Raw genomic sequence first — 12,817 nt, 5'->3', positions numbered from 1 at the left:
TAGGACCTTAATTTATTAATATGCCATTAATATGTTATTGGATAAATTAATATATTGAGGTTCATTTAAGTAAAATCACAGTTATTAAATTCAATGAATCTATAACTATAACTACTTTTTTAGGCTATTTATCACAATGTTTAGAATGATATAAGACAAGAATGAATAAAATTGTTAGTTAGTACCTACAAATTTCAAGACAATTTTGAAAAATGTATAATATCAGGTATAAAATAAAGTTTATTATTATTATAACTTGGTGAATTTTTTTATAAACCAAATAAATCAAGATTAGTTTACTTTGAGTTTGTCCAGATGTAGTTCTTGGAATAGACAATGTCACATTATTTTGTACAGAAATATCTTCAGATTTTTTGTTTATCGTATGATTTTCCGCTCGTACTTGGTCAAAAATATCTCGGAGATCTTTACGCATTCTTAAACTGTAACAACAAAATATAAAATTTGAATGAAAAATTCATCTAATATGAATTAAGAAAAATTATTCAAAAAATAAATTTACCTGAAGCTATCAAAAAGAGCACAAAAATCTTCAAAATCTAATTGTGAATTATTCGGTGTCATTGGTGAATTATTCAAATCACTAGTAGTTGGTTCTATAAATTTAGGAGGTGTCCTTAAACAAAATAATAAAAAACAACATTTAAATATAATCTTCATTGTTTTAAATTAATATATATATATGACATTTACAAAATCACAAAAAATCTTTAAAAAAAAACTTATTGCAGAATATAATTTGAAAATTTAACAATCTTAACAGATAATTAATGCACTCCGTCTAAAAAACTGAATTCTATTTAATATATTATTTTTATCAATTAGTTGTAAATTTTTTTTTACACTGATACAACTTTTTTGTTTAAATTTATAGCTATAATGTTGAATTTTAATTAATTAAAAAGCATATTGTATTACTTCTCAAAATAATTATTAATTAATATTATTTTAATAAGTTTTTAGCACTAATAATGTATATTGTCAAAACAATAATTCATCACTGGACGCTGACTTGATACAAATATAAATATCTGTATCTTATGAAATAATGAACTAATGTATTAATTTACGCAACTATTTCAATTAAAAATATATATGTACTTATATTATAATTAAGTATCTAGTACTAAATGTGGTACATAAGCGTAATTAGAAATGTGATCTTGGAGAATTTAGACTCAACCAGTTTTTTAATCATCTTTTAGTTTAAAACATTAATTATTGAGGTTTATGCCAATTCAAGCCCCCCCTAAAAATAACCCTAGTAGGTATATAGCTTATTATAAAAAAGTAATTTATAGAAATAATATTTGTTTTAACATACTTGTCTGCGGACGTTGATGGCTCAGAAACAATATTTTTGTCAATGCTATATCGTTTTCTATGGTCTTCTGTTTGGCTATTCAATGTTGGAGAATTGCAACCACTACTAGCGAAGTCTATTCTAGATTTGTTAAACAAGTCGTTAACATCGTATGGTTTGAGAAGTCCGTCGTTCTAAATACAGAATATTTTTATGAAAAATATTAAAACACTTAAATTATTTCGTATTTTGTTCTTGTATACGTACAGATACACTAGCTACCGATTTCTTCTTTCGAAATCTCATCGAAGCAGCTCGTTTAGCAATACTAGTCTCCGGTGAAATATTATTGGTGGAATTACCAGTTGCCGACCAATCTCTACCACCAAATAACTGTAATTACATAGTGGTATCAACTATTAGTATTAAGTAGGTATAGGTATATCATCATCCACATTTATACATCATTTAAGTATCAATCCGATAGAAAGTTACGTAAAAATTGAAAAACAATATACCTAAACAGTGAACTCCTACATGGCTACTTATAGCATATTTAGTATGAAATAATGTAAATATTGATTCAAATTTTTTAACTTATTAAATTAAAAAACAATTGTTATCGTCTAATATTTAATGTAATGATATTAAATTATATTTGCACTTAAATTAAAAATATAAATTAATCAATTAAACGCTAGAAAACCAAAATATTAATTTAAATAGTGTCAAATCGGTGCTTTTAAATTGAACTTAGTGTAAAAAGAACCATATAACTTTGTATAAAATAGTATATTGAGCAGAACCTCTCCACAGGGAGTGACAACCCAAACATGTTTAATATATTATAATATATCCACCAAAATATTTAATTGTTCAATATTAATGTACACCTTTAGATCTTTAATTGTTGTATTTGATTATTGATCGTTAGGATATTAGATAAAGCCTTCGAGTGGTTGAAAAAAAAATGAATTTTTCAACATTTTTGTTTTTATATAAATGAATTAATTAATAATTTTAATATGAGGTTTATTTAATTATAGTTTATATTTCTATCTCGCAAAAATAATAATTATTTTACCTAGCCAGTAATAATTTTTCTTAATTTAGGCACGGTTTTTTATATTTTTATGACTTACTTTAAGTAGTCATAATGTTGTAATCATTTTATAGTTTTAATAAATCAACAGAATATAACTAAGATAATTAGTTAAAATATACTTACACGTATTGCATCGGATGTCATTGGCCCACGACCAGACGAAATAATGTATTGATGAACATAGTTGTTCTTAAGCCATATTGAACGTTTATCAACCGTTTGTGTAACATTTCGTAGTCTTTGAACCACAGTCTTAATTCCATGATGCCAAATGCTTTATAAATAAACACAAAATAATGATTTTAATTTTATTGAAGACAATTTATATGAAACAATATTTAACGGTTTTAAAATAATATTATATACTAGTTAGTTATCCTTCACTAATTGAAATTAGCCACAAAATATTGAATTAATTGATATTTAAATATTAAATATGAAACAACTATTTTAATGAGATCACTGATCACTATTTCAATAGATAGATCTTCTTCAAAAACCAGACTATATATTCTACTTTTAGAATATCTTTAGAAATAAAAATCACTTTGCGGTTTTAAAAAAATTTGTTAAATAGATAGGTAACCAAATGTCACTATAATTATAAAGTATTCAAATACGTTTGTCTAAAATTATGTAATTTGTCCATATAAAACTACTCAGCATAGATTTTACCTCAGTAATCTGGGTGGAGCTAGTATATAGAATATTCGATTTTCACTTGTATTAGTTCCATATACTAGTCCCAGACAACATTCTGATATTGAATAATTGTTCAAACTATATTTTCTTAATATTGACGCTCCATCGGTCTTTACTCGATCTCTTCCAACTGCACCACCAATAAATATGTCTCTGACAGTCGACAATTCCAAATATCCTTCCTGGAGACCTATATTAAAATACATGTATTTAATATATATATATATATATATAATATATCCATACAATAAATTATATTTTTATATTTTTGACTATAGTATCAAATATTTTTGTACTTAGATTAATGTGTTGAAAAAGTAAAGTCAAAATACTATCATTAAAACCTCAAAACATAATTTTTTCACCATCAAATACTATTATTTTGTTTTCTGCTATCATCATTTTATTTAAAATTTTAGTTGAAACTTGTATAAACAAAAAATTATTTTAGAATATATTTGTGATTAATATTTTAAAATAATGTTATATTGTTTAAAATGTATTTAAAAAAATGTTAAACATATTTTATAAATCTGTATAAATGTATTTATTAAGAATTTATACATTTACCCATAACTGATGGACAATCGACTGAAGATCTATTAATTAGCGCATTGGGTAAGCTATCCTCGGGATCAATTTTCAAAGAATAGTCAGGTGTACCAGAATTTATTTTCAGTGCGCTCCACGACGTCTTATCCCAAGTCAATGTTGAACAGTTTCTCCCCAAACGCATGAAAATTCGAGCGGATCTATTACTAGCCATTTCAGCTGCCCAATGAACAACAGTAGTCCCATGATGCATTATCTAAAATTCATCATAGTATAAATATAATTCATTGATAATAAATACATACAATTATTGCTTAAATCACTATTATTTTTTAAACATTTCTACAGAGTATTAAATATTAAACTAAATAATAATTACAATTAATAAATAGCATACATTAAAAAAATCTTTTTTTCGCAAAATAAAACCGTATAACATAGAAAATTTTATTTTTTATTTATGAATGTAGTTATTTATTTAAAAATAATGGCAAATTGTAGAAAAATGTTTAGAACAATTCCAATTAGATGACGATAATTTCAAAAACGATTTTCGTAAGTCGAAAAATATATTTATGATTGCCAACAAAATAGGGAATATAAAATATATTGGACTATTTAAAAATAAATCTATAAAAATAATGAAGTTTAAAGTATGGTAATAAAATATTTTTATTATTTATTAATTTTTATTTTTATTTTCAATTTTAATCATAAAACTGTGGAGATAAGTTGTAAATTATTTTTTTTGCTAAATTTTAACTTTACCTGCCCTTCTTGGTGTACAAAAACTTCTCGGACCGAAATTATATTTTTACTAAAGGTATAAACTATTTTTACAATTTAATTTAAAATGTTATATTTAAGATAATTAAAAAAAAAAAAAAAAATGTAATAAATAACGTTTACGACTAATGGCCGTTGTCATCGATGTCTTTTGATCAATAATAAAAAAAAAAAAAACTATTTTTCAATAACAACTTGCAAATTATGATTAGTATTTACAGCTTAAAAAAAAAAAACTAATATATTTAAAATTGAGGTAAAATCTTTATTAATATTTTTTATGCTTAAGACGTAAGTGTGAAAACCGAGTTTTATCCAGATAAATGTTATCTGCTTTAGATTCTGAGCGGAGCGATGAATGTATTGATTTTACCATGATGTATTTTTTTTTTTTTTTTGTGTCTGTCATCACGTTTTGGGGCAGTAAAAATGCTTCGAATTTTGACTTCAGTACCTCGTTCGATCAGAAAGTGAATCTAGTTGGTACTTTGGGGGGTCAAAAGTAAAAAATTCTTAATACTTTTCTAAATAATCGAGAAAAACAAACTAAAAATTAAGGGAAAAACGGGAAACTTTACGCACACTCATTTTTCGACAAAATCGATTTTGGTTTTTGATGTAACTTTAAAACAAATGACCATAGATACATGAAATTTTCACCGAATGTTTATATAAGTATATTCTATCCACCATGCAATTTTCGATCATTATTAGTTTTTTTTTAATTAATATCTATAAAAATTTCTTTGTTAGGCAGAAAAGCTTGAAAATTTAATACAAGGCTCTTAACATATTGTTACAATAGCAGTTGAAAAATAAAAGAAATTCATAGTCACAATTTTTTTTTATTAGCATTCAAAGTTTGAATTTTGACAAAATACGTAAAAATCACGAAAATTCACAAAATTATTTTAAGGTAGAAATTCATAAAAAATGTTCTTTTTAAATCTAAGACTTAAAAATTTAATACAAGATTCCTTACAAGTTTTTAAATCTTTATCACAAATAAAAATTCCACCGGAAATTTAAATTAAATTTTTATGAGCATTTGAAATTTAATTTTTTACAACATTGTATTTTCACTCTTAGCGATTTCCTTATTTTGGTGTAACTCTAAAACAAATTACCGTAGATACTTGAAATTTTCACTGAATGTTTATATATGCATTTTATATATTTGATAAAATTTTCAAAATATTTAGATTTGTTTTGAGCTGTTTACTGACATTTTAATCTTTTAACTTTTTTAGTTTTTTTTTTCTATAAATATCGATAAAAATTTATTTGTTCTGTAGAAAAGCTTGAAAATTTAATACAAGGCTTTTAACACATTGTGACAATAGCAGTTAAAAATATTAAAAATACATAGGCACGATTTTTTTTTTATTAGCATTTAAATTTCAAATTTTGACTAAATACGTAAAAATTACGGCTTCGTTCAAATAATCATAGATAGAAATTCATAAAAGTTTTTATTTTTAATTCTAAGATTTGAAAATTTAATACAAGGCTACTAACATATTTTTACAATAGCAGTTGCGAAATAAAAGAAATACGTATTCACAATTTTTTGACAACATATTATGTAAAAATCACGAAAATTCAGAAATTATTTTAAGCTAGAAATTCATAAAAAAGTTTCCTTTTATATCTAAGATTTGAAAATTTTTAATAATCTATAATATATCCATTATCCTACACAGATAAATCGTCTTCGCTCAGAATCGTTTTTCGTATACAATGATATAATATCATTGGATTCAAATTTAATTCCATCCATTACAGTAACCTACTGTACAGCAGAGCGACATACACGACTTACCCGCTTTTTTATTTTTTTAACGTCATCAATAATTTCAAGAAAATTAAAGAACTAACTCTGGTGGCTTGGTAGATTTTTACAGAGTTTTGATTTTAGACGATCAATAAAAAAACTAAATAATTATTCAAAAAGTTAATTCCACGAAAATTTATCTTAAAATATGTTATAACTATTATAAAATTATAATTTTTCTTTAGATTACTTAGAAAAAACTTCATTCAATATAATTGATTTTCCGTGGTTTTTTCTCGAATCTAAACTCTTAATAATACATTTTAGATATGCATATCGATTGTATAATTATAATATATTCCAAAAATCATAACTATACAATGCGTATAGTAGTTACTGTATAGGTACTTATAGTCATTTAAATAATGGTTAAAATACGAATTTTTCCCTTACCCGCCATTAATCTAAAGGTGATAGAAACTTGTAAAAACGTGGAAACGTAAAAATTGAAACACAAATAACAACGGAAATATGAATAACACATTTTAATCTCTCATTACCTGTAATTCATGATGACCAATTGTAAAATCTTTAGAGCTGGGAGATATTGCAAGTGGTATTAATGAAACACCATGATCGTAGGCTAATGGTTGTACAGGCTCATATTTCTGTGAGGATTCTTCTTCAGAATTATCTCGCAATTCACCATTTTTTAACAAATGCAACCTTTACGCAGAAATACAAAAATGAATTAGGTACCTACATTTATAAAATTAAAACAAAACTATGTGAATTACTATCATAAAGTACCTTCAATACAACCAATACACGGTCAATATTGATCGTGTATGGGCCGCTTTATCAGACAGGAGTAGTACCGTAATTTATTTTAATTTGACAAAATTGTGAATAATGTTTCTAAGGAAGCTGTTCTAAAATAAATAGCTAAAACAACATTTTTAAACCCGCCAGTCTATAACATCAGAATATGATGATACTGAAAGCCCTAAGCCTTTTAAAGGGTGAATGAAAATGTTGTTTGACTATAATAATTATTGTCCAGTATCAGTGTTGGCCAAATTGAAAATATGGAGGTACGCGCAGATTATGTACACCCTATACGTGGATACATTTCTTGGAAAAAGGGTTTCTATTGTTCGTAAATTGTGCGCAAATGAGTTTTATTTTTGTGCGCAAATGAGTTGTAAAAAAGGTAAATGTGCGCAAATGAGTTGTAGCCATCGCAGTTGTTAACTCGCGGATGGGTGACCACCTGTGGTTTTTAGTAACATACCCTTGCCAGTTTGCCACACATACACAAATACGTGTTAAAACCTACCAACTTAAAATCTACAACCAAATACATAAATTAACCACTATCGTAACATCCCACACCCAGTGGCCTAAGTTGCTGTGGGTTTTCACTAACAAAAAAAAATTTATATTTGTTCAGAATGTTTACACTTTAAAATATAATTAATAAACATTATTAATAATTATTTAATTATACATGATTGATACTAATTGTTGTCAATAAATATCAAATTATATTTTAATTTATACAGTAGGTAGGTGACTATTATGAATTAGGTATACCTATCACGTTTTGATTATAAAAAAAAAGCATAATATTATAAAATAATAATATATTTACATTCAAACATTTTATTTATAATAACTTACTTTGTTTCGTATGCTTTTCTTTCAAAATAATGTCGATGATAATCTGATAATTCTTCCAATACGGATTGAACTTGGTAAATTTTTTCCATATTAACAATTCCATCTAATCCAAGCGATGTAGTATACCCATCTAAATACTCATTTTCGTCAAATGTCTGTAATTTAAAAAAAAAAAAAAACGGGTAAGTCGTGGATGACGCTCTGCTGTACAGTAGGTTACTGTAATGGATGGGATTAAATTTGAATGCAATGATAGGTATCATTGTATACGAAAAACGATTCTGAACGGAGATGATTTGTTAGTCTAGGATATATTATATTTAAATATTGTCATTCTATTTTGAAACAAATATTTTATTTTTTAATTAAGACGCGTTTTGCATAAGGCATGGTTAATCAATTAGTGTAGTTATCATGTAGTTATCATAATTCATAATACCTTACATAATCATAGATATACGAATACCTGGTTTGAGGATAAATCGTTATCATTACGCGATTTCATAAAAATTTAAAATTCAAACGCTCAAAACATTTTTCCTATAATGACGCTTCAAATTTTCTCTATAGCTATTTGAAGAAAAACTTATGGAAAACTTGGTGTTAAATTTTATAACCTTAGATATAAATACAAACAATATTATGAATTTTGAACTACAAAATAATTTGCAAATATTCATGGTTTTAACGAATTTTTGTCAATATTTGAAATTCAAATGCTAATAAAAATTTAATTTGAATTTCCGTTGGACATTTTTTTTGTGATAAAGATTGACAAATTTTTAAGGAATCCTGTATTAAATTTTCAAATCTTAGATTTAAAAAGAAAATTTTTTATGAATTTCTAGCTTATAATAATTTGCGAATTTTCGTGGTTTTTTATTTATGTTGTCAAAATTTAAATTTAAATGATTGTAAAAAAAAAATGTGACTATACATTTCTTGTATTTTTCAACTGCTATTGTAAAAATATTTTAGAGCCTTGTATTAAATTTTCAAATCTTAGGTATAAAAGGAAAATTTTTTATGAATTTCTAGAATAAAATAATTTACGAATTTTCGTGATTTTTACGTATGTTGTTAAATTTAAAATTTGAATGCATGTAAAAAAAAAATGTGGCTATATATTTCATTTATTTTTCAAATGCTATTGTAAAACTATTTTAGGAATCTTGTATTAAATTTTCAAATCTTAGATTTAAAAAGAAAATTTTTTATGAATTTCTAGGATAAAATAATTTAAGAATTTTTGTGATTTTTACGTATGTTGTCAAAATTAAAATTTGAATACATGTAAAAAAAAAATTGTGGCTATACATTTATTTTATTTTTCAACTGCTATTGTAAAAAAATTATGAGCCTTGTATTAAATTCTCAAATCTTAGAATTAAAAAGAAAAACTTTTATGAATATTGATCTAAGATAATTTGAACATTGCCGTAATTTTTATGTTTTTAGTCAAAAAAATATTTATGGTTTTGACGAATTTTTGTCAATATTTTAACTTCAAATGCTAATAAAAAAAAATCGTGCCTATGCATTTTATAATTTTTTGATGACTATAAGAATAACTTATGAGGAACTTTGTATTAAATTTTCAAGTATTTTGATTGGGCCATAAAAATTTTATCGACACTTCAAAAAAAAAATTTTCAGAAAAATTGAAAATTTCAGTTGTATATAAATACCTCAAAAAATGTCAAAATATTTTGAAAATTAAATCATGTAAAGAAAATTCCAATCTAAATAACTGGTAAAATTTTTCAAGTATCTATTACTTATACTTTTTGAATAATAACAAATATTTAAATTCCTTTGAGGATAAATCTTTATCGTTACGCTATTTCATTAAAATTTAAAATTCAAACGCACTTAAAATTTTTCCTATAATGATGCTTCGAGTTTTCTCTATAGTTACTTGAAGAAAAACTTATGGAAAACTTAGTTTTGTATTTTTAACCCTTAGTTATAAACGCAAAAAATTTTATGATGTTTCAACTTCAAAAATTACTTGCAAATTTTCGCGTTTTCGATAGATTTCGTAAAATTTTGAACTATAAACGCTTATTAAAAAAAATTGTGACTTATGATTTTTAATATTTTTTAGCTACAATAAGAACAATTCATAAGGAACCTTGTATTAAATTTTCAAGTTTTTTTGGTCGTCCAACATTTTTTTACCGACACTTCAAAAAAAAATTTTCATAAAAATCTAAAATTTCAGTGGTCTATAAATAACTCAAAAGAGTCAAAAAATTTTGAAAATTAAACTGTATATAGATATCACTAACATTAACATTTGGTGAAAATTTCAAGTATTTACAGTGATTAGTTTTTGAATTACAACCATATTAAAATATCGATTTGTTCGAAAACTGGTTTTGCGTAAAAATTCCGGTTTTTCTGTCATTTTTTTTTTGTTTTTCTCGATTTTTTTGAAAACTGTTGGAAAATGTTTACTTTTGACCTCTATAATGCACAAAGGATCTTAAATTTTACATCGGAAACCACCCCCAAAGTTTGAAATCAAAGCATTATTTCGACTAGTTATGCTGTACACAGACATAAAAAAAAAAAAAACACACATCATTGTAAAATCTATACATTCATCACTTCGTTCAGAATCTAAAATAATATTTTGAGTTTAATGTAACTTAATGACGCGATATCAAAAAATATTTCTAACAAAAATTAACTTTTTGTTTCGTATCGTTTAGAATGTTGAGATAACGTCATACTTAAATGTACCATTATGCAATTATTTCGAACGCTGACTTGACAGTTATTAAAATTAATAATCGTCGTGTAACATCGACAATGTTTCTAAAAGTGAAATGACAAATTGTGTAGAATTTTAAATTTATGTTTGTTATTGTTTATTTTTGAGAAGATTTAATTATATTTTAAGAATTTAATAGTTATTTTAATATATGCATAGGTGGTCTTGTATAATGAAAATAACAACATGAAAAATATAATTGAAATAAAAAAGTGCAGAAATATTAAAAGTTAAATAATTGTCTGTACTATAAAATTATTGTATATATCTGACAAAAAATCGATATTTAACTAAAAATACCGTTAGCAATTAGCGGATAATGGTATATAGCTGATAGCAGATGCATTTGAATAGTTGAAAAATGGTTAACTCCGCTATTGTATAATATATTTTAAATGTATTTTAAGCCTGGTTATTAAAGAATATGACGTGTTAAAATTCAATTCAACATCAAATTAGTGTAGATTAAGTGACGATCAAGTAAAGGAGACGATGTATCACCATATTTTTATATTTCTTAGGAAATTTAGTTTATATTATAGGTAAGTTGGTATAGTAGATACTTATTATAATTATACTATTAATATAATTTTATTTATTCGTTTGGTTAAATACATTTTTCCCAAAAACATTGCACAGTGCACAGTGGTTAGATTTCCAATTCATAATGATTTATAAGTAAGTACGAAATAATGGATTTTATCAACATTTGATCTTAAAGCACTTATAATTAAAAATTGTGATTGTTGGATATTTTTTGTAAATTTTGTAACTTATGGAAAAACAACTTATTTGGTAAACTTCTAATACATTTCCAAGGTTATTGATCTAGAAATAGACATTTTAATAACATGAATAAAAAATGAATATTTCAAAATGTATAAATCGCTAGGTGTATTTGTAAAGTTAAATATTGTAATAATATGTTATAGAACACTTTTATAGGAATTTAATAAAAATATCAAATTCTTACTTTTATTCTTTTCTGAATTATCATGAAAAAATCTAAATCAATTTTGACAAAACCAATGTTGCGAAATTAATTTAAACTAATTACAATTAATAACAACTGCCACAATAAGTGGCAGCTAGGAACTTAATAAATTTATATTCACCTCGTGAAGTAACAACTTTATAGATTAAATTTTCTACTAGGAACAACCATAAATAATGAATATTAAAGCAAATAAAATTAAAAATGAATAGCGATTATTATAAAGCTCTTGAAAATGATTGAAAATAATATTTTAAACCTCAACTATGTGTTAATTTATTAATTAAATTGAATTATATTCTTAGTATTTGTTAAATTGGTTTATGCACATGAAATCAAAAGTTATTTTTGAATGAATACCTACATTATATAGAATGAAAATTAATAATAATATTATAATTTGATATAGGTTGATAATTGTTCACACACGAATAAGTTGTAATGCTTACATACGTTTATTACAGGTAGTTGTAGTTATTAGTGTCTTACATTTAATGATCTACCTAAATACAGTATCGTTACCTAAACAATGTTGCTAATCTATACCTATTTAGGGGATGCAGTAGCCTGATAGATTTAGGCGTCGGTTGCGACGCGAACCGTCACCGGTTCGAATCCCAGTCATGGGCGGCATCGCTTTCCCGGCAGTTCACGCGCTATCTGGATAGAAAAGCTGCCGCCTCCCTACACGGGAACGACAGAAACCTATACGGGGTGCACACTAAAAATTCTGCCAAAAAAACACACTTGTATCAAAAACCTATCCAACTTAAAACCCTACAGGACCCTCCCTCCCTCCCTACACCCAATGGCCTATGTTGCCGCGGGTTAACCATATATATAAAAAAAAAATACCCATTTAACAACAATATTGTATACTAATTACAATATAAATATTAAACTACAATCATTTATATTCTAATTCCAATATAACAGTCGCGTCTTTAATTTTTTAAGCATATTGACCCTTGACAGTTGTATTTAGAATGTTGTTTTCATAATGGAATGTTTATTTAAATCAATTGAACAGATCAAGCCATTGCTATGTAGACAGGACTATTGTTATTATTGCAATATAACGACAAATTATTACTAATGCCTTTGTCATACTCTAAAAC

General features: G+C 25.0%; 2 protein-coding genes across 3 annotated transcripts in view; one reads left to right on the top strand and one right to left on the bottom strand.

Annotated features, from left to right (window-relative positions):
- Positions 1-12,817, bottom strand: part of LOC107169403 (uncharacterized) — a 332,658-nt gene that overhangs the window by 7,593 nt on the left and 312,248 nt on the right. For both annotated transcript variants that reach the window (XM_089216823.1, XM_089216824.1), the window contains exons 35-43: positions 7,927-8,081; positions 6,804-6,969; positions 3,702-3,939; positions 3,105-3,321; positions 2,553-2,703; positions 1,592-1,717; positions 1,346-1,518; positions 524-637; positions 301-443 (exon numbers count right to left, since the gene is read on the bottom strand). In XM_089216823.1, coding sequence (XP_089072949.1) covers positions 301-443; positions 524-637; positions 1,346-1,518; positions 1,592-1,717; positions 2,553-2,703; positions 3,105-3,321; positions 3,702-3,939; positions 6,804-6,969; positions 7,927-8,081 — 1,483 coding nt within the window. The remainder of the gene's footprint in view (positions 1-300; positions 444-523; positions 638-1,345; positions 1,519-1,591; positions 1,718-2,552; positions 2,704-3,104; positions 3,322-3,701; positions 3,940-6,803; positions 6,970-7,926; positions 8,082-12,817) is intronic.
- inaF-D (trp-interacting inaF-D) overlaps positions 1-12,817 on the top strand; it is a 32,511-nt gene that overhangs the window by 12,500 nt on the left and 7,194 nt on the right. The gene's annotated exons all lie outside the window — the stretch shown is intronic.

Source organism: Diuraphis noxia, unplaced genomic scaffold (assembly GCF_037042655.1).
Source record: "Diuraphis noxia isolate RWA-SAM2 unplaced genomic scaffold, SU_Dnox_SAM2 contig0001, whole genome shotgun sequence".
In the NCBI taxonomy this organism is placed as follows: Eukaryota; Metazoa; Arthropoda; class Insecta; order Hemiptera; family Aphididae; genus Diuraphis; species Diuraphis noxia.
Note: the sequence above shows the minus strand (reverse complement) of the source record. Positions and strands in the feature narration are given on the sequence as shown.